The sequence below is a fragment of the Dama dama genome, chromosome 22, assembly GCF_033118175.1.
Source record: "Dama dama isolate Ldn47 chromosome 22, ASM3311817v1, whole genome shotgun sequence".
Classification (NCBI taxonomy): domain Eukaryota; kingdom Metazoa; phylum Chordata; class Mammalia; order Artiodactyla; family Cervidae; genus Dama; species Dama dama.
In genome coordinates this window covers 49,142,756-49,169,476 of record NC_083702.1, presented here as the reverse complement: position 1 = coordinate 49,169,476, position 26,721 = coordinate 49,142,756, and the positions used below count along the sequence as shown (strand labels likewise).

Below are 26,721 nucleotides of genomic sequence, written 5' to 3'. Positions count from 1 at the left end.
CCCCTAATCCTTTTTCTCTCTTGTTCAAAAAATTGTTGTGTGATTTATGAGAAGGCCCGAGACTTCTACAATACATGGTTGTAAATGAACAACTTGTCATTGTACCGAATTTATAATTTCGTACTATTTGAAAAGGCCCTTTTCTTTTCCCACACCGAAATGACCTCTGAAATAAGATGGGCAGCTTTTGTTTTAAAACTGTCTCCCACAGACTTGATTCTTTGTACACATGAATTTGCCTCCATCGGACTCTGGGGGCATCTCCACTTCATTGCACTGGGACTTCCGGATTAGCGCTTGTCGGTGGCAAATCTTTGCCTACTGAGGTGGATTGAATTTGGGGGAATAACCCAAAGCCTTTTCTCAGCGCATCCCTGATGACTCAGTTTGGAGATCAACCTGCATTGGGACCGTACGACTTGGGGTCAAAATCAAATAGGCTTCCGTATGTGGCTCTGAAGGTGTCTCTTGAGGGGACGCTCAGAGGATACTGAGGGTCTCATGCAGTTAGTGGATGCCTTGCTGGCTCCCTTGGGTGTCAGCAAAAGTGATGAACAGAAGACACCGTGGAACTGGATCCCTGCTTCTTCTACTTGCTGGTGTCTGTGAGTCCAGGCAGCCTGTATCACCATAAAGCCCCGTCTCTCATCTGTGGAATGGGAACCATCATGTTCTCCTCCACTGTGGTTTTTAGGATTAAATTTAGTGCTGAAAGTAAAATACTTCATCTAGTGTGTGGGTGTCAGTTCCTCCTCTCACTCTTCCCCTTCCTTATCTTAAAGGAGGCCCAGGGTTCAAAGATGCCATTTCAGGAACATTTGCCCCAAACTCGCTCATATCTCTTAAAAGACCACACCCACATGTCAGGAGAGGCTGTGTGCTGAGTTCCTTCTACCTAAAGCGATGTGTTGTATGGAGTGAAGAACGGCCCGTGGAGGAGATAACCCAACCAAGAAAAGTTTCCAGCAGCCCCCAGAGAGACAGCTCTCCAGAGCTTCTCCGCTTCCCACCCCCGGCCCGGGGAGCCCCCTGCCCTGCCTGCCCAGGCTGAAAGAGTGGAGGGTGGGATTCCCGAGTAATTAAAGGGAATTTGGAAGACTGGGATGTCGCGGAATGTTAGATCAGTAGCTAGAACAGCATGTGGTGTTCTTTAGGCAGGCTTCATTGAATCCATACAAAAAAAGAAAGAGGGGCTGCCTGCCGTCTGCTCATTTATCAAACGGCGAAGCTCGACTCTCACTGCTTCACAAAAGTGTTTGACTGTTTGCTGAGCCTTGCTCCAGAAATTAAAAGCTGAACAGCCTTAGCGGGGCTGAACCAACCCTGCATTTTGAGACTCCAACTAAATTGTGCTGGGCTTTCAGATTCCGGGACCAGTTGATTATTTGGTGAAAGGAGAGGAGAATAATTTGTAATTTTCAGCCCATAAGAAACACTTAAAAAAAAAAAAAAGCAAACTCCCTTCCGCACAGGTTTTTGTTGCGGCTGGAGGGAGGAGGTGCTGTCGGCAACAGCTTTCTTTGCTCAGAGTGGGAAAAGTCTTGACCTCCAGTGGGGCAGAGAGCGACGTGGTGCAGCGGGGCCTCCGCCCATCCCCCACCCCCCACTGCTAACAGACTTCCTCTCCTCTTCCTGCTTTATTTGAAAGGACCTTTCTCTCTTTTTGGAGAAGAGGATTTGGCCATCAGATATTTTTAGAGAAAAAGCATTTTCACAACCGGAACTAAAGATGCTAACAGTGCAGATATATGGCTTTGGATACTGTTTAGTCACTGAGCCATGTGTGATTCTTTTGTGACCACCCCCCGCCCCCCCAGACTGTAGCCCTGCCAGGCTTCTCTGTCCATGGGATTTCCCAGGCAAGAATACTAGAGTGGGTTGTCATCCAGAGGATCTTCCCGACCCAAGGATAGAGCCTGCTTCTCCTGCATTGGCAGACGGATTCTTTACCACTGAGCCAAGATACCACAAAAGCCTGAAAACTGGGTTAACTGGAATCCTCTGAAGATCTATCAAAATATGGAGAGATACAGTGCTACCTCTGCCAATGAAGAGAATGTGCTAGAAAAGGGTGATGGCTTGTGGAGGACATCATGAGGGAGGCAGAGATGTATTAGCAGAGGTGACCCTCCCTGGCACCTCTTCGCCTGTCCAGCCAGTGAAATTCCACTGAGGTGGATCCTCTAGCCTTCAGGTTTCTCTTCCTCCTGGCTGACAAACCTCTAGGTCACTCTCTAACTTCTCGGACCCTGCTATAAGCCTGAAAGACAGGCCAAAGAAGTGTTATTATCCTCATATGATAGATGAAAAAACCTGGTGTTCAAATGGAAGAAAAAGACATAGGTCATTTTTTTTTTTAGCTCTTCAATTTAGCATATTTTTAAAAAGTGGGGTATAGCAGAAACTAACACAACATTATAAAGTAATTTTACTTTATCCAAAAAAAAAAAAAAAGTGGTAATATCCTTCAATACTTCATGGGATGGGGAGAGGAGGAAGACGAGAGATGAGCCAGAATGAAGGAAGAACTGGTAGGTTTGGACTTGTCTGGAGGCTTCACTGAGAAGTAGTTAAGGTGAGGTGTGCCTGGCAGCAGGGGCAAAAGGAGACGGTTGCAGCAACCCAGGTGTGAGATCATGTCTGGTAAAGATGGAGATACAGGTTATGTTGATGACAGAGGGAGAGTGGAACTTGGTCCCACACTGGAAGCAGTAGGTGCAGCAGTTTGGAGACAGAAGAGTGCTTACCTGGTCAGGGAATCAGGAAAGTTGTGATGGAGGCATACGGTGTATGTGGGGTAGTGGGTTTGACGGCACAGTGGTGAGGAGGAAGAGACAGATGCAGGTGGAATATACGGAGGTACGGAGCCCAAAAGCTGTGAAGCAGTCAGAGAACTCAGCTACATGCAGTAGGCTGATCTGGATGGAGCAAGGGGCTCATGACAGGTAGTTTAAAGAGAAACAATGGCAGGAAAAGGTGGTATTGCATGGGGGTTGAGCTCCTGGTGAAGGAGCCTATGGCCACAGAGAATTGTTGGAGTCCACTGAGTAGACAGGTATTGACCGGAGTTGTCCCCTGCAGGTAAATTCACTTCAGTTCACTTCAGTTGCTCAGTTGTGTCCAACTCTTTGTGACCCCATGGACTGCAGCATGCCAGGCTTCCCTGTCCACCACCAATTCCTGGAGCTTACTCAAACTTAAGTCCACTGACCCTGTGATGCCACCCAACCATCTCATCCTCTGTCGTCCCCTTCTCCTCCTGCCTTCAGTCTTGCCCAGCATCAGGGTCTTTTCCAATGAGTCAGTTCTTCACATCAGGTGGCCCAAGGATTGGAGTTTCAGCTTCAGCATCACTCCTTCCAATGAATATTCAGGACTAATTTCCTTTACAATTGAGTGGTTGGATCTCCTTGCTGTCCAAGGGACTCTCAAGAGTCTTTTCCAATACCACAGTTCAAAAGCATCAATTATTCAGCACTTAGCTTACTTTATGGTCCAACTCTCACATTCATACATGACCACTGGAAAAACCATAGCTTTGACTATATGGACCTTTGTGGGCAAAGGAATGTCTCTGCTTTTTAATATGCTGTCTAGGTTGGTCATAGCTTTTCTTCCAAGGAGCAAGCATCTTTTAATTTCATGGCTGCAGTCACCATCTGCAGTGATTTTGGAGCCCAAGAAAATAAAGTCTCTCACTGTTTCCATTGTTTCCCCATCTACTTGCCATGAAGTAATGGAACCGGGTGCTATAATCTTAGCTTTTTGAATGTTGAGTTTTCAAGCCAGCTTTTTTCACTCTCCTCTTTCACTTTCATCAAGAGGCTCTTTAGTTCTTTACTTTCTGCCATAAGGGTGGTGTCATCTGCATATCTGAGGTTATTGATATTTCTCCAGGCAATCTTGATTCCAGCTTGTGCTTCATTCAGTCCAGCATTTCGTATGATGTACTCTGCATATAAGTTAAATAAACAGAGTGACAATATACAGTACTCCTGTATATGACAATTGATGTACTCCTTTCCCAATTTGGAACCAGTCTGTTGGTCCATGTCTGGTTCTAACTGTTGCTTCTTGACCTTCACGTAGATTTCCCAGGAGACAGATAAGGTGGTCACCTGGTATTCCCATCACTTGAGGAATTTTCCACAGTTTGCTGTGATCCACACAGTCAAAGGCTTTGGCATAGTCAATAATGCAGAAGTAGATGTTTTTCTTGAACTCTCTTGCTTTTTCTATGATCCAATGGATGTTGGCAATTTGATCTCTGGTTCCTCTGCCTTTTCTAAATCCAGCTTAAACATTTGGAAGTTCTCGGTTCATGGACTGTTGAATGCTGGCTTGGAGAATTTTGAGCATTACTTTTCTAGTGTGTGAGATGAGTACAATTGTGTAGTAGTTTGAGCATTCTTTGGCATTGCCTTTCTTTGGGATTGGAATGAAAACTGACCTTTTCCAGTCCTGGAGCCACTGCTGAGTTTCCCAAATTTGCTGGCATATTGAGTGCAACATTTTAACAGCATCATCTTTTAGGATTTGAAATAGCTCAGCCTGAATTCCATCATCTCCACTAGCTTTGTTCATAGTGATGCTTCCTAAGGCCCACTTGTCCACACTCCAGGTTGTCTAGCTCTAGGTGAGTGATCACACCATCCTGGTTATCTGGGCCATGAAGATCTTTTTTGTACAGTTCTTCTGTATATTCTTGCCCTCTCTTCTTAATATCTTCTGCTTCTGTTAGGTCCATTCCATTTCTGTCCTTTTTTGTGCCCATCTTTGCATGAAATTGTTCCCTTGGTATCTCTAATTTTCTTGAAGAGATCTCTAGTCTTTTTCTCATTCTATTGTTTTCCTCTATTTCTTTGCCTTGATCACTGAAGAAGGCTTTCGTATCTCTCCTTGCTATCCTTTGGAATTCTGCATTCAGATGGGAATATCTTTCTTTTCTCCTTTGCCTTTTGCTTCTCTTCTTTTCTCAGCTATTTATAAGGCCTTCTCAGACAACCATTTGCCTTTTTTCATTTCTTTTTCTTGGGGATGGTATTGATCACTGCCTCCTGTACAATGTCATGAACCTCTGTCCATAGTCCAAATGCACCTGGGAACCTCTTTTATCCAAATGGAAGGACTTTTTACTTTGTTAGTATTTTCATCAAGCAGAAGGAGTGTTTAGTTGCTGGATTTTCTCTTTACTGGCTGTGGGTAGATTCAACCCGGGAGGAGACCACAGTCTGTCTGCTGATGTCAGTCTTCTCCAAAGTTTCCCACCTTTCCCGCCTTTTAGGGGGCAGTGCTCTCAGACGCTGCTCATAGCAGAGGCCACCAGAACATTTCCAAGAGAGTCAGAGTTGGGGGGGGAACTGAAGAAAGAAACCTTCCTGGAAGTATAGATGGGAACAAGAAAACATTTCCTTCCTCCAACACACCTGGCATGAACAAATGCAGGAATATGACATAAAAGAAAGACAAGTATCTGTGAAAAGAAGGCATACGGGACTTTGGGGCACTTTCATTCATCCAGAGAGAACCATACTCTGTGGTAGAGAGTTGTGTCAGACTGGGTGCATTCACGTCCCAGGTCTGCACCCTGTGAGCTGCGTGGCTTTGTGCGGGTTACCTAGCCTCTCCAAGCTCCAGTTTACTCATCTGTACAGAGGAAATAGCAAAGGAACCTGGCTTGTAATGATTGACTGAGATAACATGTACAGAGTGATGGGCACAGTGCCTGAGCTACAACTTGCCTGTGTGCTTAACCAACTCACTTCCGTGTCCTACTGCTTCCCAGCTTACTAGGAAAAGAGAGGCAGGGGGCATCTAAGGGTTCATGAGTAGGGTCCCAGGGGAAGTGGGGGAGGCTCAGAGAAAGAGGAGCTCCTTGGGGTGACTGGGGAAAAAGGTGAGTTTGGCATTCCAGACAGAGGAATCAGCATGTCCCTGAAGCTCAGGGAGCACATTGGGGAAGAGGCCAGATTTGAGGCTGGGAGCTGGGCTAGGGGAGGTAACAGAGGGCTCCTGGGCTAGCCTGCAGATGCTGGCATTTTCTCCAGTGTGGGTAGTGAGGAGGCGCCCACTGTTTTCTACAAGGAAATGAAGTGATTGCACTTGGCTTTTAGAAAGATCCTGCTGGTGGGGCAGCAAGCCCGGAGACGGGGCAGCAAGCCTGGAGACAGGGAAGTCAGTTAGGAAGTTGGGTCTGTGGTCCAGGTGAAAGATCACAGGAGCTGGAGCTGTAGCAGGGCCTCAAGAGAAGTGGCTGAAATCAACTGGATGTCTTGGGCAGAACCAACAGGAGAGGGGTTGTGCAGTGCTGGGGAAAGAGTGGTCTGTCCTGCTTCGCTAGGTGACTCAGCGAAGGGTGATGCTGATCTCAGTGATGGTGAAACTGTGTGTACTGTTGTTGTTGTTTAGTCCCTAAGTGATGTCTGACTCTTTTGCAACCCCATTGACTGTAGCCCTCCAGACTCCTCTGTCCATGGGACTTCCCAGGTAAGAATACTGGAGTGGGTTGCCATTCCCTTCTCCAGGGGATCTTCCCAACCCAGGGATCAAACCTGCATTTCCTATATTGGCAGGTAGATTCTTTACCACTGAGCCACCAGGGAAAAGTGAAAGTGAAAGTCACTCAGTCGTGTCCGAATCTTTGCAACCCCTTGGACTGTCCGTGGAATTCTCCAGGCCAGAATACTAGAGTGGGTAGCCTTTCCCTTCTCCAGGGGATCTTCCCAAGCCAGGGATCGAACCCAGGTTTCACGCAGTGCAGGCAGATTCTTTACCAGCTGAGCTACCTGGTAAGCACGGGCTACCAGGGAAGCCACCAGTATCTGCACATATTTCAAAAGGAGTAAATAAAACCCACTGGCTCTGGAGGAAATTATAAGTTAAATTGTTTGTGAATTTACAGTTTCTGTTCCATGACTTGATAGTTCCTCAAGAACCTAATGCAAAAAATCACATACACACTGGTTATACGTTTTCTTGCCACACTAAGGCAGGACAAGAACAGGGCCTCCTGAAGGCCTATTCTCATTTCCCTATGCCTCCAGGCATGTCTCCGGACCAGAATCTAGGGGCCGAGAGCCAGGCACTGCTGTTTGCTTGTGGACATTATGTTACACACCATTTGGATAAATATTTAAAAAGATTTCACGATTCTGCCCATTCTCTTAAATCAAGTAAGAATCAAGCCTATCAGTTAAAAAAAAAAAAAGAACAACCCCAAAAAACTACATATTGTCTGTAGGGAGTGATCTATTTTTTAAAAAGAAAAACAACCAGTATAACATTCTTATAGATTTTTTATGCTTCCTTCAAGAATATCTTGAACTTCCTTGTCAATTAAGAATATTTCTAGGAAGAAAAATTCTTTTCTATTTCCCAAAAAGAGTTGATTTTGTACACAATGTATTATACAAAAATCTTTTATTCTCCCCACCATCCTGCTATCCTGACAAATATCCATTTTTATGTTTTCATTCCTATATTTGTACAAAAATTAACTACAACCCTAGCATAAAGTTTGATGCCTGCTGTTTCAGTTAACATTTTGTCATAAGCATTTTCTGTGTCATAGCATAGATTTTGTTACCATAATATTCTTTTGGGTGGATATGCAATCATTTATTTAGCCAGTTCCCTGTCATTGTACATTTCCATTGTTTCCAGTTTTTCAGTCTCATTAGTAGCCCTGCACAGAGCTTTTCCTTATTTTAGCTTTTTTCCTTGAAATTAGTAGAATAAAAAGTATGAATATTTTGTGGCATTTGATATTTATTGGTAAAAATGCTTCTCAGAAGGCTTGTACTAATAACCAATGTCATCAGCAATCTATGAGCTTTTCAGTTTTACCATACCCTTGACAGGACTCGGTATCATTGTTTTCAAAATGTTTGCTAATATCAGAGCATTTTTAAACATGGCACCTTACTGTTGTGCCCATTGCATAGAAAAATTAACCAGAGTGAAAAATAAAAATAAAAACTCTCTGCTTTTCCTAAGCAACTGATATGCATTTATCTTACGGATGGTGCATTTATCTTATGGATGGGCTTCCCTGGTGGCTCAGTGGTAACGAATCCACCTACCAATGAAGGAGACCTGAGTTCGATCCCTGAGTCAGGAAGACCCCTTGAAGGAGGGCATGGCAGCCCACTCCAGTTTTCTTGCCTGGGAAATCCGATGGACAGAGGAGCCTGGCAGACTATAGTCCATGAAATAAAAAAAAGAGTCAAACCTGTAGCTACTAAACAACAACATCTTGTGGATACTGGACTAACTAACTTGACTGTATCTACTTTTTTGCTTGAGTAGATAGAAAACTCAGAACCCAGATTACAGCCCACTTTTAACTAATGTGAAGAACATGTGCATCTGTCTTTATCCTCCCTACACTTTTCTCCATCTCTGCTGGCATGTCTATAGCTGCTCTGTATTGTACCCCAGGAACAGCTGCTTCGCATCTTGGCTCTGAAACCAGTCATGTGGCGAAGATCTGGAGGGCATCCTGGGCCAGAGTTAATATAAGTGACCCAAGGGGATGAGGCCACCAAACCTTGGTGTGGTCTTAGGCTGCATGAGAAACAAAGTGTCATGGGGTCAAACCCCATGCTTAGTGCTACATTTCCTTGGGTGGCAAAAATTGAGATATAGTTGGGCAAACTCGGGGGAATGGTGAGGGAGAAAGAAGCCAGGTGTTACAGTCCTTGGGGTCACAAGGAGTCGGATTGATTTGGCGACTGAACAACAACAACAAAAATAGTTGATTTACAATACTGTGTTAGTATTAGGTGTCCAGTAAAGCGATTCAGATATGTTTCTGTATATATATATAATATGTATTTTCAGATTATTCTCCATTATAGTTTATTCAGTTCATTTCAGTTCAGTACCTCAGTCGTGTCCAACTCTTTGCATCCGTTGACTGCAGCATGCCAGGCTTGCCTGTCCATCACCAACTCCTGAAGCTTGCCCAAACTCATCTCCATTGAGTCGGTGAAGCCATCCAACCATCTCATCCTCTGTCATCCCCTTCTCCTCCCGCCTTCAATCTTTCCCAGAATCAGGGTCTTTTCAAATGAGTCAGTTCTTTGCATCAGGTGGTCAAAGTATTGGAGCTTCAGCATCAGTCTTTCCAATGAATATTCAGGACTGATTTCCTCTAGAACTGATTGGTTGGATCTCCTTGCAGTCCAAGGGACTCTCAAGAGTCTTCTCCAACACCACACTTCTCCAACTTCTCCAACACCACATACAAATCCAACTTCTCCAACACCACAGTTCACAGTTATAGTTTATTATAAGATATTAGATAAAGTTTCTTGTGTTATACAGTAAATCCTTGCTATTTAGCTATTTTATGTATGATACTACACATCTATTAATCCCATATTCCTAATTTATGCCTCCCATTCCATAACCATACATTTGTTTTCAATCTTAGTTTCTGTAATGTAAATAAGTTCATTTGTACTGTTTTTAGATTCCACTTATAGGTAATATCATGATATTGTATAATATTTGTCTTTGATTCACTTCATTTAGTACAATAATCTCTAAGTACATCCATGTTGTTGCACATGGCAGTATTTCATTCTTTTTTTATAACTGAGTAATATTCCATTGTATATACACTATATCTTCTTAAATCAATCATCTGTGTCAATCATCTGTGGATGGGTGCTTGTGTTGTTTCCATGTCTTTGCTAATGTAAATAGTGCTGCTATGAACATTGAAGTGCGTGTATCTTTTTGAATCAGGGGTTTCATATTTTGGGAGTGTATGGGTCACAACAATTAGAGAGGGATGTAGACAAAGTGAGAAGCTCACATCCTTGGTTTACAGGAGTTGAGATTAAAGAAACCAGGGATGTGTTGTCTCAAAAGTGACACCCTTAAAGAATTCAGAGAAATACTGCATCGCTTTGTTCTGTATCATCACTACAAGATAACATCTTAGAAGCCCTTTTTCTTACTTCCAAAAGTGGTATCATGATGTTATCTTATTAGATTCTCTAACCATCCTTGTAAGGATTTCAGCTTTTTTCATCCCTTTTCTTTTCTTTTTTTTTTTTTTTGCTGTGCATGAGAACATTTTATTTATTTATTTATTTATTATTATTATTATTTTTTCCAGTGGGTTTTGTCATACATTGATATGAATCAGCTATGGATTTACATGTATTCCCAATCCCGATCCCCCCTCCCACCTCCCTCTCCACCCGATTCCTCTGGGTCTTCCCAGTGCACCAGGCCGGAGCACTTGTCTCATGCATCCCACCTGGGCTGGTGATCTGTTTCACCATAGATAGTATACATGCTGTTCTTTTGAAATATCCCACCCTCACATTCTCCCACAAAGTTCAAAAGTCTGTTCTGTATTTCTGTGTCTCTTTTTCTGTTTTGCATATAGGGTTATCGTTATCACCTTTCTAAATTCCATATATATGTGTTAGTATGCTGTAATGTTCTTTATCTTTCTGGCTTACTTCACTCTGTATAATGGGCTCCAGCTTCATCCATCTCATTAGGACTGGTTCAAATGAATTCTTTTTAATGGCTGAGTAATATTCCATGGTGTATATGTACCACAGCTTCCTTATCCATTCATCTGCTGATGGGCATCTAGGTTGCTTCCATGTCCTGGCTATTATAAACAGTGCTGTGATGAACATTGGGGTGCACGTGTCTCTTTCAGATCTGGTTTCCTCAGTGTGTATGCCCAGAAGTGGGATTGCTGGGTCATATGGCAGTTCTATTTCCAGTTTTTTAAGAAATCTCCACACTGTTTTCCATAGCAGCTGTACTAGTTTGCATTCCCACCAACAGTGTAAGAGGGTTCCCTTTTCTCCACACCCTCTCCAGCATTTATTGCTTGTAGACTTTTGGATAGCAGCCATCCTGACTGGCGTGTAATGGTACCTCATTGTGGTTTTGATTTGCATTTCTCTAATAATGAGTGATGTTGAGCATCTTTTCATGTGTTTGTTAGCCATCTGTATGTCTTCTTTGGAGAAATGTCTGTTTAGTTCTTTGGCCCATTTTTTGATTGGGTCATTTATTTTTCTGGAATTGAGCTGCAGGAGTTGCTTGTATATTTTTGAGATTAATCCTTTGTCTGTTTCTTCATTTGCTATTATTTTCTCCCAATCTGAGGGCTGTCTTTTCACCTTACTTATAGTTTCCTTTGTAGTGCAAAAGCTTTTAAGTTTCATTAGGTCCCATTTGTTTAGTTTTGCTTTTATTTCCAATATTCTGGGAGGTGGGTCATAGAGGATCTTGCTGTGATTTATGTCGGAGAGGGTTTTGCCTATGTTCTTCTCTAGAAGTTTTATAGTTTCTGGTCTTACATTTAGATCTTTAATCCATTTTGAGTTTATTTTTGTGTATGGTGTTAGAAAGTGTTCTAGTTTCATTCTTTTACAAGTGGTTGACCAGTTTTCCCAGCACCACTTGTTAAAGAGGTTGTCTTTTTTCCATTGTATATCCTTGCCTCCTTTGTCAAAGATAAGGTGTCCATAGGTTCGTGGATTTATCTCTGGGCTTTCTATTCTGTTCCATTGATCTATATTTCTGTCTTTGTGCCAGTACCATACTGTCTTGATGACTGTGGCTTTGTAGGAGAGTCTGAAGTCAGGCAGGTTGATTCCTCCAGTTCCATTCTTCTTTCTCAAGATTACTTTGGCTATTCGAGGTTTTTTGTATTTCCATACAAATTGTGAAATTCTTTGGTCTAGTTCTGTGAAAAATACCGTTGGTAGCTTGATAGGGATTGCATTGAATCTATAGACTGCTTTGGGTAGAATAGCCATTTTGACAATATTAATTCTTCTAATCCATGAACACGGTATGTTTCTCCATCTGTTTGTGTCCTCTTTGATTTCTTTCATCAGTGTTTTATAGTTTTCTATGTATAGGTCCTTTGTTTCTTTAGGTAGATATACTCCTAAGTATTTTATTCTTTTTGTTGCAATGGTGAATGGTATTGTTTCCTTAATTTCTCTTTCTGTTTTTTCATTGTTAGTATATAGGAATGCAAGGGATTTCTGTGTGTTAATTTTATATCCTGCAACTTTACTATATTCATTGATTAGCTCTAGTAATTTTCTGGTAGAGTCTTTAGGGTTTTCTATATAGAGGATCATGTCATCTGCAAACAGTGAGAGTTTTACTTCTTCTTTTCCTATCTGGATTCCTTTTACTTCTTTTTCTGCTCTGATTGCTGTGGCCAGAACTTCCAACACTATGTTGAATAGTAGTGGTGAGAGTGGGCACCCTTGTCTTGTTCCTGATTTCAGGGGAAATGCCTTCAATTTTTCACCATTGAGGGTGATGCTTGCTGTGGGTTTGTCATATATAGCTTTTATTATGTTGAGGTATGTTCCTTCTATTCCTGCTTTTTGGAGAGTTTTAATCATAAATGAGTGTTGAATTTTGTCAAAGGCTTTCTCTGCATCTATTGAGATAATCATATGGTTTTTATCTTTCAATTTGTTAATGTGGTGTATTACATTGATTGATTTGCGGATATTAAAGAATCCTTGCATTCCTGGGATAAAGCCCACTTGGTCATGGTGTATGATTTTTTTAATATGTTGTTGGATTCTGTTTGCTAGAATTTTGTTAAGGATTTTTGCATCTATGTTCATCAGTGATATTGGCCTGTAGTTTTCTTTTTTGGTGGCATCTTTGTCTGGTTTTGGAATTAGGGTGATGGTGGCCTCATAGAATGAGTTTGGAAGCTTACCTTCTTCTGCAATTTTCTGGAAGAGTTTGAGTAAGATAGGTGTTAGCTCTTCTCTAAATTTTTGGTAGAATTCAGCTGTGAAGCCATCTGGTCCTGGGCTTTTGTTTGCTGGAAGATTTTTGATGACAGTTTCGATTTCCTTGCTTGTGATGGGTCTGTTAAGATCTTCTATTTCTTCCTGGTTCAGTTTTGGAAAGTTATACTTTTCTAAGAATTTGTCCATTTCATCCAAGTTGTCCATTTTATTGGCATAGAGCTGCTGGTAGTAGTCTCTTATGATCCTTTGTATTTCAGTGTTGTCTGTTGTGATCTCTCCATTTTCATTTCTAATTTTGTCAATTTGGTTTTTCTCTGTTTCTTAATGAGTCTTGCTAATGGTTTGTCAATTTTGTTTATTTTTTCAAAAAACCAGCTTTTAGCTTTGTTGATTTTTGCTATGGTCTCTTTAGTTTCTTTTGCATTTATTTCTGCCCTGATTTTTAAGATTTCTTTCCTTCTGCTAACTCTGGGGTTCTTCATTTCTTCCTTCTCTAATTGCTTTAGGTGTAGAGTTAGGTTATTTATTTGGTTTTTTTCTTGTTTCTTGATGTAAGCCTGTAATGCTATGAACCTTCCCCTTAGCACGGCTGTTACAGTGTCCCATAGGTTTTGGGTTGTTGTGTTTTCATTTTCATTCATTTCTATACATATTTTGATTTCTTTTTTGATTTCTTCTATGATTTGTTGGTTATTCAGAAGCGTGTTATTTAGCCTCCATATGTTTGAAGTTTTAACAATTTTTTCCCTGTAATTGAGATGTAATCTTACTGCACTGTGGTCAGAAAAGATGACTGGAATGATTTCAATTTTTTTGAATTTTCCAAGACCAGATTTATGGCCCAGGATGTGATCTATTCTGGAGAATGTTCCGTGTGCACTTGAGAAAAAGGTGAAGTTGATTGTTTTGGGGTGAAATGTCCTATAGATATCAATTAGGTCTAGCTGGTCCATTGTGTCATTTAAGGTTTGTGTTTCCTTGTTAATTTTCTGTTTAGTTGATCTATCCATAGTTGTGAGTGGGGTATTAAAGTCTCCCACTATTATTGTGTTACTATTAATTTCCTCTTTCATACTCGTTAGCGTTTGCCGTACATATTGCGGTGCTCCTATGTTGGGTGCATATATATTTATAATTGTTATATCTTCTTCTTGGATTGATCCTTTGATCATTATGTAGTGTCCTTCTTTGTCTCTTTTCACATCCTTTATTTGAAAGTCTATTTTATCTGATATGAGTATTGCGACTCCTGCTTTCTTTTGGTCTCCGTTTGCATGAAATATTTTTTTCCAGCCCTTCACTTTTAGTCTGTATGTGTCTCTTGTTTTGAGGTGGGTCTCTTGTAGACAGCATATATAGGGGTCTTGTTTTTGTATCCATTCAGCCAATCTTTGTCTTTTGGTTGGGGCATTCAACCCATTTACATTTAGGGTAATTATTGATAGGTGTGGTCCCGTTGCCATTTACTTTGTTGTTTTGGGTTCACGTTTATACAACCTTTCTGCATTTCCTGTCTAGAGAAGATCCTTTAGCATTTGTTGAAGAGCTGGTTTGGTGGTGCTGATTTCTCTCAGCTTTTGCTTATCTGTAAAGCTTTTGAATTCTCCTTCATATCTGAATGAGATCCTTGCTGGATACAGTAATCTAGGTTGTAGGTTATTCTCTTTCATTACTTTCAGTACGTCCTGCCATTCCCTTCTGGCCTGGAGGGTTTCTATTGATAGATCAGCTGTTATTCTTATGGGAATCCCTTTGTGTGTTATTTGTTGTTTTTCCCTTGCTGCTTTTAATATTTGTTCTTTGTGTTTGATCTTTGTTAATTTGATTAATATGTGTCTTGGGGTGTTTCGCCTTGGGTTTATCCTGTTTGGGACTCTCTGGGTTTCTTGGATTTGGGTGGTTATTTCCTTCCCCATTTTAGGGAAGTTTTCAGCTATTATCTCCTCGAGTATTTTCTCATGGCCTTTCTTTTTGTCTTCTTCTTCTGGAACTCCTATGATTCGAATGTTGGGGCGTTTCACAGTGTCCCAGAGGTCCCTGAGGTTGTCCTCATTTCTTTTGATCCTTTTTTCTTTTTTCCTCTCTGCTTCATTTATTTCCACCATTTTATCTTCTACCTCACTTATCCTATCTTCTGCCTCCGTTATTCTACTCTTGGTTCCCTCCAAAGTGTTTTTGATCTCATTCATTGCATTATTCATTTTTAATTGACTCTTTTTTATTTCTTCTAGGTCTTTATTAAACAGTTCTTAAATCTTTTCAATCTTTGTTTCCAGGCTATTTATCTGTAACTCCATTTTGTTTTCAAGATTTTGGATCATTTTTATTATCATTATTCTAAATTCTTTTTCAGGTAGATTCCCTATCTCCTCCTCTTTTGTTTGACTTGGTGGGCATTTTTCATGTTCCTTTACCTGTTGGGTATTTCTTTGCCTTTTCATCTTGTTTAGATTGCTGTATCTGGAGTGGGCTTTCTGTATTCTGGAGGTCTGTGGTTCCTTTGTGTTGTGGAGGATTAACCCAATGGGTGGGGTTAGACGATTGGCTTGTCAAGATTTCCTGGTTAGGGAAGCTTGCGTCAGTGTTCTGGTGCGTGGAACTTGATTTCTTCTCTTTGGAGAGCAATGGAGTGCCCAGTAATGAGTTTTGAGATGGGTCTATGTGTTAGGTGTGACCTTGGGCAGCCTGTATGTTGATGTTCAGGGCTATGTTCCTGCGTTGCTGGAGAATTTGCGTGGTATGTCTTGCTCTAAAACTTATTGGCTCTTGGGTGGTGGTTGGTTTCAGTGTAGGTATGGAGGCTTTTGGACAGTCACTTATTACTTAAAGTTCCATGTAGTCAGGAGTTTTCTGGTGTTCTCAGGTTTTGGGCTTAAGTCTCCTGCCTCTGGATTTCAGTTTTATTCTTCCTGTAGTCTCAGGACTTCTCCAACTATACAGCCCTGATAAGAAAACTTCTAGGTTAATGGCTAAAAGATTCTCCCCCGCTAGGGACACCCAGAGAGGTTCACAGAGTCACATGAAGAAGAGGAGAGGGAGGAGGGAGATAGAGATGAACAGGAGGAGAAAAAGGGGGACTCAAGAGGAGAGAGACAGATCTACGCAGCTGTCTGTTCCCAGAGTGTTCTCCGTAGCCCAGTCACCTACAAAGATTCACAGAATTGGATTGGGAAGAGAAGGGGAAAGGAGGAAATAGAGGTGTTCTGAGGTAGAAAACAGAGAGTCAAGATTGGGAGAGAATAATCTTCGGTTTAAAAATAGGGCTTCTCTTCTTTTTTTTTGGTAAGGTTATTGTGTATTGAAAATGAAAATTAAGGAGTAGTAGAGGAGTACTAGAGGACTTTAAAAGAAATAAGAGAAAAAGAAAAATAGAAAATAGAAGAGAAAAAGGAAAGAAAAAAAAAGAAAGAAAAAGAAAAAAAAAAGAAAAAAAATTTTTTTTCCCCCTAATTAAAAAATCGTAAAAGTCTATGGAAATGAAAGCTAAGGAAGTAATGGGGGAGTAATAGGGGATTTTAAAGGAAAATAAAAGAGAAAAGAAAAAAAGAAAAAAAATTTAAAAAATAAAAAATAAAAAGAGAAAAAAGTAAAATTATATCTAGGAGTTTCTCTGGAGCTGTTGCGGTCAGCGTGGGTTCGGCTCAGTTTCAGATAGCTCCTCGTTCCAGCTTACGCTTCTCGATATCTACAGGCTCCTCCGGTGTAGTCAATGTTTCCTAGAGGGATTTTAATCTGTTGCACCAGTCCCTTCTGAAGCGGTTCCCTTTGTTTATTTGGCTTCTGTTTGCCCGTCTCTTCAGAGCCTCATTTCCGCCCTGACACAGGCGGGCGGAGGTGGACTCTTATTCAGGTAGCTAGTTCCGTCGCTCCGCGGGGAGGGGCTTGCGCTTCAGGGAGGGGCTGGCGCTGTGGGGACGGGCTTGCGCTGCCGGGAGGGGCTGACGCTGCTCTCTCCGTCTGCGCTGCTCAGGCTCCCGGCTGTTCTATATGGAGCGCGCCCCGCGCTGCGCGAGGCTCCAGCCCTCGGGTGTTCCACAAAAGCGCGGAAGGAAAAGCTGCGCCTGCTCTCTGTGCCTTCCCCGTCAGAGCGGTCCAGGCAGCCAGGGGCTTGGTGGGCGCACTCTCCCCAGGTGTGGCGCGCCCACTCCCTTCCGCGGACCCAGTCTCAGTTTCCGCTGGCGCCAGTCGGGTGCGCGCGCCTTCTGCCCTCCGCGTCCCCAGCCCCAGTCCCCGCCCGCGCCGGCCAGGTGCCTGCGCCCTGTGTCTCGCCGCGACCTTCCCCTCCCCCCTGCCTCCGGCGGGGCTGGGCCGGTCCGCAGCCTGCGAGCTCCTCTCTGGACCCTCTCGGTCTCTTTGTTCTGCGAACGGCCGGCAGTGTGTTCGGGCCGGTGAATTTACTCTCTCTCTTTTGGTCTCCCACAGTTCAAGTTGGCAACTCACAGAAGCTCCCTCCGATTGTCCTCAGGGCACTCAGGCCCGGACCCTACCCCAAGCAATGCCGCCTAAGAGCTCCCGGGACGGATCTCCGTCCTTAGCTCTTTTGTCTCACTTTTAATCTTTTATATTTTGTCCTACCTCCTTTCGAAGACAATGGGCTGCTTTTCTGGGTGCCTGATGACCTCAGCTAGCGATCAGAAGTTGTTTTGCGAAGTTTGCTCTGCGTTCAGTTATTCTTTTGATGAATTTGTAGGAGAGAAAGTGGTCTCCCCGTCCTACTCCTCCGCCATCTTGGCTCCTCCCATCCATCCCTTTTCAAATAAAGAATTGCTGTGCCATCCATTCTCTACCCTGGAGACAGCAGCTTCCTGATATACAGAAATAATCAACCTTCATGCTATCTATTCCAGATTTTCAATTTCTGTCTAATTTCTCCACTTCTTTCCACCTTGCTGATGCCAATTCAGTTGAGGCCACCAAGATTTATCCCTCTGATGAGGGGAGAACTACAGAAGACCCCGAGTCCTCAGATGCTGGAAGAGGAGACTAAGGCACCGAGAGGTTAGATAGTGAGTCCAGGTTCACATAGGACCACAGTAAATGTTTGTCGAATGAATGAGCAAATCAGTCAATGAGCGAATCAATGTAGTGGAAGAGGGTGTGAGTGGACCAACAGACATGAATGGAAAGATGCTCATAGCTCATGCCCTGCTAGTGGAAAACCAGCAACAGCTCTCATGAAGGGCAGTGTGCAGACTTGCTCTCTCTGACCACACTGGCCTGCGTGATACTGTATTAGAAGGGAAAATGAAAGTGTTAGTTGCTCAATCCTGTCCGACTCTTTGGAATTTTCCAAGCAAGAATTCCAGTATTCTTGCCAAGAGAATTCCATGGACAGAGGAGCCTGGCAGGTTGCAGTCCATGGGGTCACAAAGAGTCAGGCATGACTGAGCAACTAACACTTTCACTTTCAAGCAAGAATACTGGAATGGGTTGCCATTCCCTTCTCCAGGAGATCTTCCTGACCCAGAGATCGAACCTGGGCCTCCTGCATTACAGGCAGATTCTTTACCGCTGAGCCAGCCAGGAAGGGAGCTGAAAGAATGTAGCTAGACTTAAAAGCCCCTGGAAATGAAACAGAATGAATGAACCATCAAGATAATCACTGGTAATAATGAATAATGTTTATTGATCACTTACTAAGTGCCAGGCACTGTTGCAAATTATTTACATGTTTATGATTTAGATTTTCACAAAGATTTTCTGTGGGGTTATTATCATTCCAATTTTACAAATGAGGACGCTGAGTTATTTGAATGTTAAATACCTTGCCGGAGGGCCCTAGATAACAAATGGCTGAGCTCTGATCTAATCTAGGTAATCTAACTCCCAAACCTTTGCCCAGAACCCCTTCACCATCCTGCCTGTTCACAAATGTCATTGCTCTAAACACCAAGAAAGACGCGAATTGGTTGTGTTTTCACCTTGGCAGATGGTCCCTCCTCCTAGATTTCTGGCAAATCCTTGTAGTTGTCCTAGGCAGCAGCACTTTGCATTGTCCACTAGGCAAATGAGCAAAGGAGGCTCTCCAGACCCCTGGAGTTGGGCTTCCTGCCTTCATTCAACAAACACAGATTGAACGCTCTTCGCCTGTGGTCCCTGCCCTCGTGGAGCTTGTACTCAAGTGGAAGGAGATGTAAGAAGTACTCAGAGGATAAGAGCTCAAGACAACTTCAGAGAGTTCAAAGTGAGAGAAAAGAGGAAAGCAGGGTCTCATGATGGGGGTGGGAGGTATCTGCTTGTGTTACTCTGCACCTGCTGGGCAGAGAGGGCATAGGCAGAAGGACCTGGTCCAGAGGCCCGAATGTTGTAGGAGAAGAAGCTAATATTGTGAGGATCTGGGTGAAATGGGGTACTCAAGGCAAGAAGAATCTCAAGAAATGGGGAATCTCAAGGCACAAGCTGGAATCAAGATTGCCGGGAGAAATATCAATAACCTCAGATAAGCAGATGACACCACCCTTATGGCAGAAATGGAGGAAGAACTAAAGAGCCTCTTGATGGAAGTGAAAGAGGAGAGTGAAAAAAGCTGGCTTGAAAACTCAACATTCAGAAAACTAAGATCATGGCATCCAGTCCCATCACTTCATGGCAAATAGATGGGGAAACAATGGAAACAGTGAGAGACTTTATTTTCTTGGGCTCCAAAATCACTGCCGATGGTGACTGCAGCCATGAAATTAAAAGATGCTTGCTCCTTGGAAGAAAAGCTATGACCAACCTAGACAGCATATTAAAAAGCAGAGACATTACTCTGCCCCCAAAGGTCCATGTAGTCAAAGCTATGGTTTTTCCAGTAGTCATGTATGGATGTGAGAGTTATACTATAAAGAAAGCTGAGCACCGAAGAATTGATGCTTTTGAACTGTGGTGTTGGAGAAGACTCTTGAGAGTCCCTTGGACTGCAAGGAGATCCAACCAGTCCATCATAAAGGAAATCAGCCCTGAATATTCATTGGAAGGAGTGATGCTGAAGCTGAAACTCCAATATTTTGACCACCTGATGTGAAGAACTGACTCATTTGAAAAGACCCTGATTCTGGGAAAGATTGAAGGTGGGAGGAGAAGGGGACGACAGGGGATGAGATGGTTGGATGGCATCACCAACTCGGACTTGAGTTTGAGTAAGCTTCAGGAGTTGGTGATGGACAGGGAAGCCTGGCGTGCTGCAGTCCATGGGATCGCAGAGAGTCGGACATGACTAAGAGACTGAACTGAACTGGGTGAAATTGTATTCCAGCCAGAAGGAACTGCAGTACCAGGGCCCCCAGTGGGGAGAAAGCCTGCCATGTTTCAGAAATAAGGGGGAAAAAAAGAAAGCCAGTGTGGCTGGGATCCAGGGAATCAGGGTGAGAGTCAGAGGAGAGGAAGGCCAGGAGGTAAACACAAGCTACAGAGGCTGAGGTGGGGGGTGGTTCCAGGTGCATTGGAAGCCATCACTGGAGGGCCGTAAACAGGGGAGAGACAGACTCAGAGTCAATGTGTACACTGCCTTCGTTGTGAGCCGGAAGGGAAGCCCAAAGCAGCCAAGTGAGACCCTCTCAGGGTCCAGAGCCCCTGCATCACTCAGGTGGTCTCTTCCTGACCCCCCCGACACCTGTGGTCTTCTCAGGGGGCCTGTCAGACTCCCTCATTGCAACCCAGAGTCCACGTTTTCCTCCAGCCCAGGGTCCATGTTTTTCTCTGTTCTTTAGATTGCCGTTTGTAAACCCCGTCACTGTGCTCCCAGCCTTTTCCAACGGGTAACTGATTCTCGTGTTGACTTGCAGATCATAAGGCAGCAGTTTCCTCAGTTAACCACCAGGAGACTCGGGACCCGCGGACAGTCAAAGTAAGCACCGACGGCCTTTCCACCTGCAGAGCGCGTGTCCATGGGCCTCCAGAGACCCAGACTCCGGGCCTCTCATCCTGAGCTCAGTCTGGGGAGAAGTCTGTGCCTGGTGGGAGTGGCCCCCTCTCCCAGGAGCCCTAACAGAGATGCTGTCCAAAGACCAGCTGCTTTAAGGAATCCGACTTGATGCCACCCTGCCTGTAGGTGTTTATGTGAAGTAGTCTTGAGCATCTTCTAAAAGGAGCACCCTGTGGTCTTTTGACCAGTTTCCAGGTTACTCGGATTGTTTTGACCAGCAGACTCTGTACTCTCACAGAATCCAGTCAGCCAGAGAAGCAACACGTACCAATCCCTGCAAGGGAGATGGGCCAAAAGATGCTGTGGTACCCAGGCATCCTGCTTCCCAGTCACCCATCCTGTCAACCAACCTCCAATGTTTGCTTCTCATTTTTTGCTGTCAGATAATGGTGCTAAGTGCTGGGGACACATGAGCAGACAGGTCCCTGCACTCCTGGATGGAGCAAATATTCTCCAGGGGAAGACACACATACAAAAATATCATCAGATTGTGAAGGGGGTTGCCCTAGGGAATAACAAAAGGGTGACCTGGTCTAGAAAGGGTAGCCTAGGAAGGTCTTACTAAGGAGGTGACCCGAGGAGTGAGAAGGCTGTGCAGATGTCTGTCTCCCAGGTGAGAGTCAATGGGAAGGGAATCTCTGCCTATCCTAACCAGGCTTCACGAAAATCTAGACTTATAAAGGCTCATTTTAAAGGGTATTTCAAAATACTGTTGGAAGTGACTAGGTGTTCCATGAAGAAGGTCTGTTGACCATGAAAGTTTGGTAAACTCTGAACTAAACAGGTTCCTTTATGCAGGATTTGTCAGAGCCTTTATTATGCTAATTATACGTGGTGACTCCAGGAGGTATTATGCAGCATTTCTAAACATTTTGACCATGTTGGGTGCGGATCAACACACACTGACTTATAAAATAATGAAACTTTTTATTAAAACACAACAACAACATATAGGACTTGTAAGACTTGTCACTTAAAGTGCTTCAGAAGCAGTGTATCCAATATTGTCCCCCTCATCCCAGCCCCCAGCTATCCCTGGGCAGCACATTCCTACCCTCCAAGGGTAGGTTTAACTTTGAAGCCAAGTTGGATAAACAATGTGGAAAGTAGATGATCATACTGGGGAAACCCTTTTTAGTAAAGGTCTGAAAATCAAATGAGACTAATTTTTTTTTTTTTTTTAATGTGGCTCAGAAGTTCTGGGGGCAATTTTCAAAGAGAAAAATTTTGAGCAAGGGGTATTTTGGAATAAATTTCTAATGATTTTTCAGGGTGACTCCTCTGAAGAACAAATTTCATTCATACTGAAGAATTCAAGTATTTGTTTAAAATGAGTTTTCAGCCCTGGTAAGAGTATGGAGTAGAAAACCCAGATTCTTTCTTTCTTGTTTGCTGGTGAGCACGTGGTTGGCACACAAGGGCAATTCAATCTACAGATAAGTGGATGGTTGGAAGGCTATTGAATGAATGGAAAGGAATTATTTTTTTCTCCAGCCCATGGTCTTTTTTAGCATCACTGGCTCTAATACATTGCTGCACATTTCTGAGATAAAAGAGTTTAAGTAGATAGTAATGATAGACACATGGTAAAATTAGGCAATAAAAATAGTAAAGATAGAAGAGAAAATTTTCCCATCCTACATAAACTTGGAGAAAGTTCCATTCTGTCTACATGTAAGAGCCTGCTTTGGTTTTTGTTTTCTTTTTCTTTGACCTAGAGGTTGGCAAATGGGGCAATGTCTTTAAAACTTCAGTTTCATTGTATCCTCTCCATAAGCATCCTCCAAGGTGGGTCACACCTCCAACCAACTGAAAGGTAATAAGAAGCTCTAGTCTCCAACAGGCCACTTGGCCTTATAGAGACAGTCATGTCTGACTCTTTGCAACCCTATAGACTGTATAGGGCTTCTTCTGTCCTTGGGATTCTCTAGGGAGGAATACTGAGTAGGTTGCCATGCCCTCCTCCAGGGTATCTTCCCAACCCAGGGATCGAACCCGAGTCTCCTGCGGCTCCTGCATTGCATGCAGATTCCTTACCACTGAGCCACCAGGGAAGCCCCTTATAGCGAAGATCCCTCAGCAAATTTATCTGGATAGACTAAATGGGTGGGGGGTGGTGTGCTGGTGGAGAGTGTGTTGACCTGAAATAAAAAACTTACAGACCTGAAATAAAAGCTTGAGAAGTGATCAGAGCACTAGCGTCACTAGCTTCACTGCAGTTGGTAATTCTAGCAGTATACTCTGAAAAATCAAGAAGTGGTCTGATCTTAGTACGTTATTACCATCTTGAGCTTAAGAAAGAATAAGGGTGGACTTTGTAAAGTTAGGGAGGCGTGTCATAACAACCTTCCCACCTGGAAGGGCTCCCAGAGCAAACGGAACTCCCCTACCCCACCCACCAAAGGAGTGCCTTCCAGGTGGAAAGGCAGTTATGACAGTTGGCAAGTAGAAGGCACAGAAGATAGAAATCAGCTCAACATAAGGAAGAACTTTCTGATCACTATACTGACCTAAAATGAACTGGCCTGCCTTTGGAGGGTCCGAGTTCTTCATCCCAGCAGGCATTCAGATAGAGGCGGGATGCCCACTCAGCAGAAGTATCACAGAATGGTATCCGAAGTGGAGGGGGCGTTGGGGGGTGGGGGAAGGTTACCTGTTTGCTCAGCTCTCCCCTCCCCGGGAAGGCTCTCCCAGAACTCACAGTGTTTTCTCCTTTGGTTATTTCCTGGCTATCACCACCAAGTCGCTACCAGTAGAAAAGAGTAGTTAACACATTATACAGCACTTCTGAAATCGAGGTCCAGAATTACTTACATTAATATTGCCATGTGATTGCACAAAATGACCCTGGACCTGCTAAATGAGAATCTCTGGGGGTGGACCTGGGAGTCTGTATTTTAATGTTTTCTAGGTGATTCTTCTCATTAGTAAAGTTTGAGAATCACTGGCTTAGTGGTGAAAAGCACCTTTAGAGGTTCAAATCCTGCCTCTACTGCTTACTCACTGGATAATCTTGGATGTCTTAAGTTCTCTGGGTCTTAGTTTCCTAGTCTGTAATATGGGGATATTAATCAGTTCCAGCCTCCCAGGGATTTTGTGAGATGAAATCAGGTAATGTGTGTAAAGCACTTAGCACCTTGTTAGCAACTGCATTACAAATAAAAGATAACGATAGTCTCATCCAGCCAGGACCGTCCTGCAGGGCCACACCCAGCAGGCTTGTGGATCCCAGAGGGATGTGCATGAAAATTATCTGTGGTTTGTCTCAGTGCTGATTCCAGGGCCCTAGCCCCTGTTCTGGGAAGGGGCCTTAGAATCTGTATTTTTATTATGTTCTATAAGAGGCTCTGACAAACATCAAGTTTGTAACAGTGTGTTTCCTTAGTGCAGCACAGTGGCTCTGTGGTCAGACCGACCCACTTCCTCCCCTAAACAGCTGTATGGCCTTGAGCAAATTACTTAAGCTTTCTTGCCTCCAATTCTCATCTGTAGAAAGGTTATAATAATCTCCACTTCATAGCATTATTTTACAAATAACTGTAGGGAAAGCATTTGCCAAAGTGCCTAGCACACCATAAGTGCTGGATAGATCGTCGCTAAAATCCAAGCAAAATGCAGCCTCATTAGTGTTAATTGAAAACATTATTATTATTAAGCCCTTCCTGAGTTAATAAAAGGTTCTGGTCTTTGTTTTCCATTCAGTGTCAACTGAAACACTGAATTTATCTTTTTAGATACAGTTGTTTAAGACTGCTATTTATTGATTAAGAAAAACATAGGCCAAACGAATTTTTGTTGTTGGTAGTTGGCAGCCATGAACACCCTCTTCTTGGGTCTTTGCAGAGGGGGACATTCAGACGCTGCGCCTCTGATACAAGAGATTAAGTACAAATGGAAATTTTTTCATCCCACTTTCTGCTTTGCAAAGTATTTGACTTAACATTGTCTGTAGGAGGCAATTCTGGTTATTTTTACCTGTCTGATTGACGGCTGGCAACATGGAACTTTGTTTTAATTCTAGATTTCTAAGATGTTGAGCCTGACAGGGGAGTTAACTCTTTTAGTTCAGGGAGGATGGGTCCAAGCCATCATTGGCCTTGGGCTCCAGTGGCTTAGGATCCCCCAGCTGATAAGGGTACACGTGGGTTTCTCTCTCTCTCTTTCTTTACGGCCCAGGTACCATTACTATGGCATCGCAGTGAAGGAAAGCTCCCAATATTATGATGTGATGTATTCCAAGAAAGGAGCCGCCTGGGTGAGCGAGACAGGCAAGAAAGAAGTGAGCAAGCAGACGGTGGCGTATTCACCCCGGTCCAAACTTGGAACATTGCTGCCAGAATTTCCGAATGTCAAAGATCTAAATCTACCGGCCAGTCTGCCAGAGGAGAAGGTGAGCACACCTGCAGGACTGCTGGAGTGGGTGGGTTCTCTCTCTCTCTCACAGACACACCACACTCACACACACCACACACACACACCATACACATACACCACACTCACACACATCACACACACCACACACACCACACTCTCACACACCACACCCACACACCACACACATACACACCACACCCACACACACCACACACAACACTCTCACACACCATACCCACACACACCACACTCACACACATCACACCGACACACACCACACACACAACACTCTCACACACCATACCCACACACACCACACTCACACACACCACACACACACACCACACACATACACCACACTCACACACACAACACACACCACACACACCACACTCTCACACACCACAACCACACACCACACACACATACACCACACACACACCACACACATACACACCACACCCACACACACCACACTCTCGCACACCACACCCACACCACACTCTCACACACCACACCCACACACACCACACATACACCACACACACACCATACTCACACACACCACACCCACACACACCACACTCACACACCACACATATATACCACACACATACACCACACACACACCACACTCACACACACACCACACTCACACACACCACACACACCACACTCTCACACACCACAACCCCACACCACACACACACACACCACACACACCACACTCACACACCACACACATATACCACACACACACACCACACACACACCACACTCACACACACCACACTCACACACACCACACTCACACACACCACACACACCACGCTCTCACACACCACACTCACACATCACAATCACACACACCACACACATACACCACACACACACCATACTCACATACACCACATTCACACACACCACACACACACCACACTTACATACAGCACACTCACATACCACATTCACATGCACCACACTCATCTGCACCACACACACATGCACCACACTCACATGTACCACAAACACACAATACACACACCACACTCACACACACCACACTCATACACCACACACATACCACACTCACATACAGCACACTCACACACGCCACACTCACATACCCCATTCACACACACCACATTCACATGCACCACACTCATCTTCACCACACACACACACCACACACACATAATACTCACACACACCACACTCACACATACTCACACACACCACACCCACACACACCACACATACACCACACACACACCATACTCACACACACCACACCCACACACACCACACTCACACACCACACATATATACCACACACATACACCACACACACACCACACTCACACACACACCACACTCACACACACCACACACACCACACTCTCACACACCACAACCCCACACCACACACACACACACCACACACACCACACTCACACACCACACACATATACCACACACACACACCACACACACACCACACTCACACACACCACACTCACACACACCACACTCACACACACCACACACACCACGCTCTCACACACCACACCCACACACACCACACTCACACATCACAATCACACACACCACACACATACACCACACACACACCATACTCACATACACCACATTCACACACACCAC

At 43.8% G+C, this 26,721-nt stretch overlaps 1 protein-coding gene and 1 non-coding gene across 2 annotated transcripts in view; one reads left to right on the top strand and one right to left on the bottom strand.

Annotated features, from left to right (window-relative positions):
- The window catches only part of RFX4 (regulatory factor X4), a 158,940-nt gene that overhangs the window by 66,057 nt on the left and 66,162 nt on the right, over window positions 1–26,721 (top strand). The window contains exons 5-6 of the mRNA XM_061125442.1: window positions 20,543–20,604; window positions 24,859–25,072. Of these exons, the coding sequence (XP_060981425.1) occupies window positions 20,543–20,604; window positions 24,859–25,072 (276 nt within the window). The remainder of the gene's footprint in view (window positions 1–20,542; window positions 20,605–24,858; window positions 25,073–26,721) is intronic.
- TRNAY-GUA (transfer RNA tyrosine (anticodon GUA)) lies at window positions 18,232–18,302 on the bottom strand. Its single transcript has one exon. It is a non-coding gene; the product is annotated as a tRNA-Tyr (tRNA).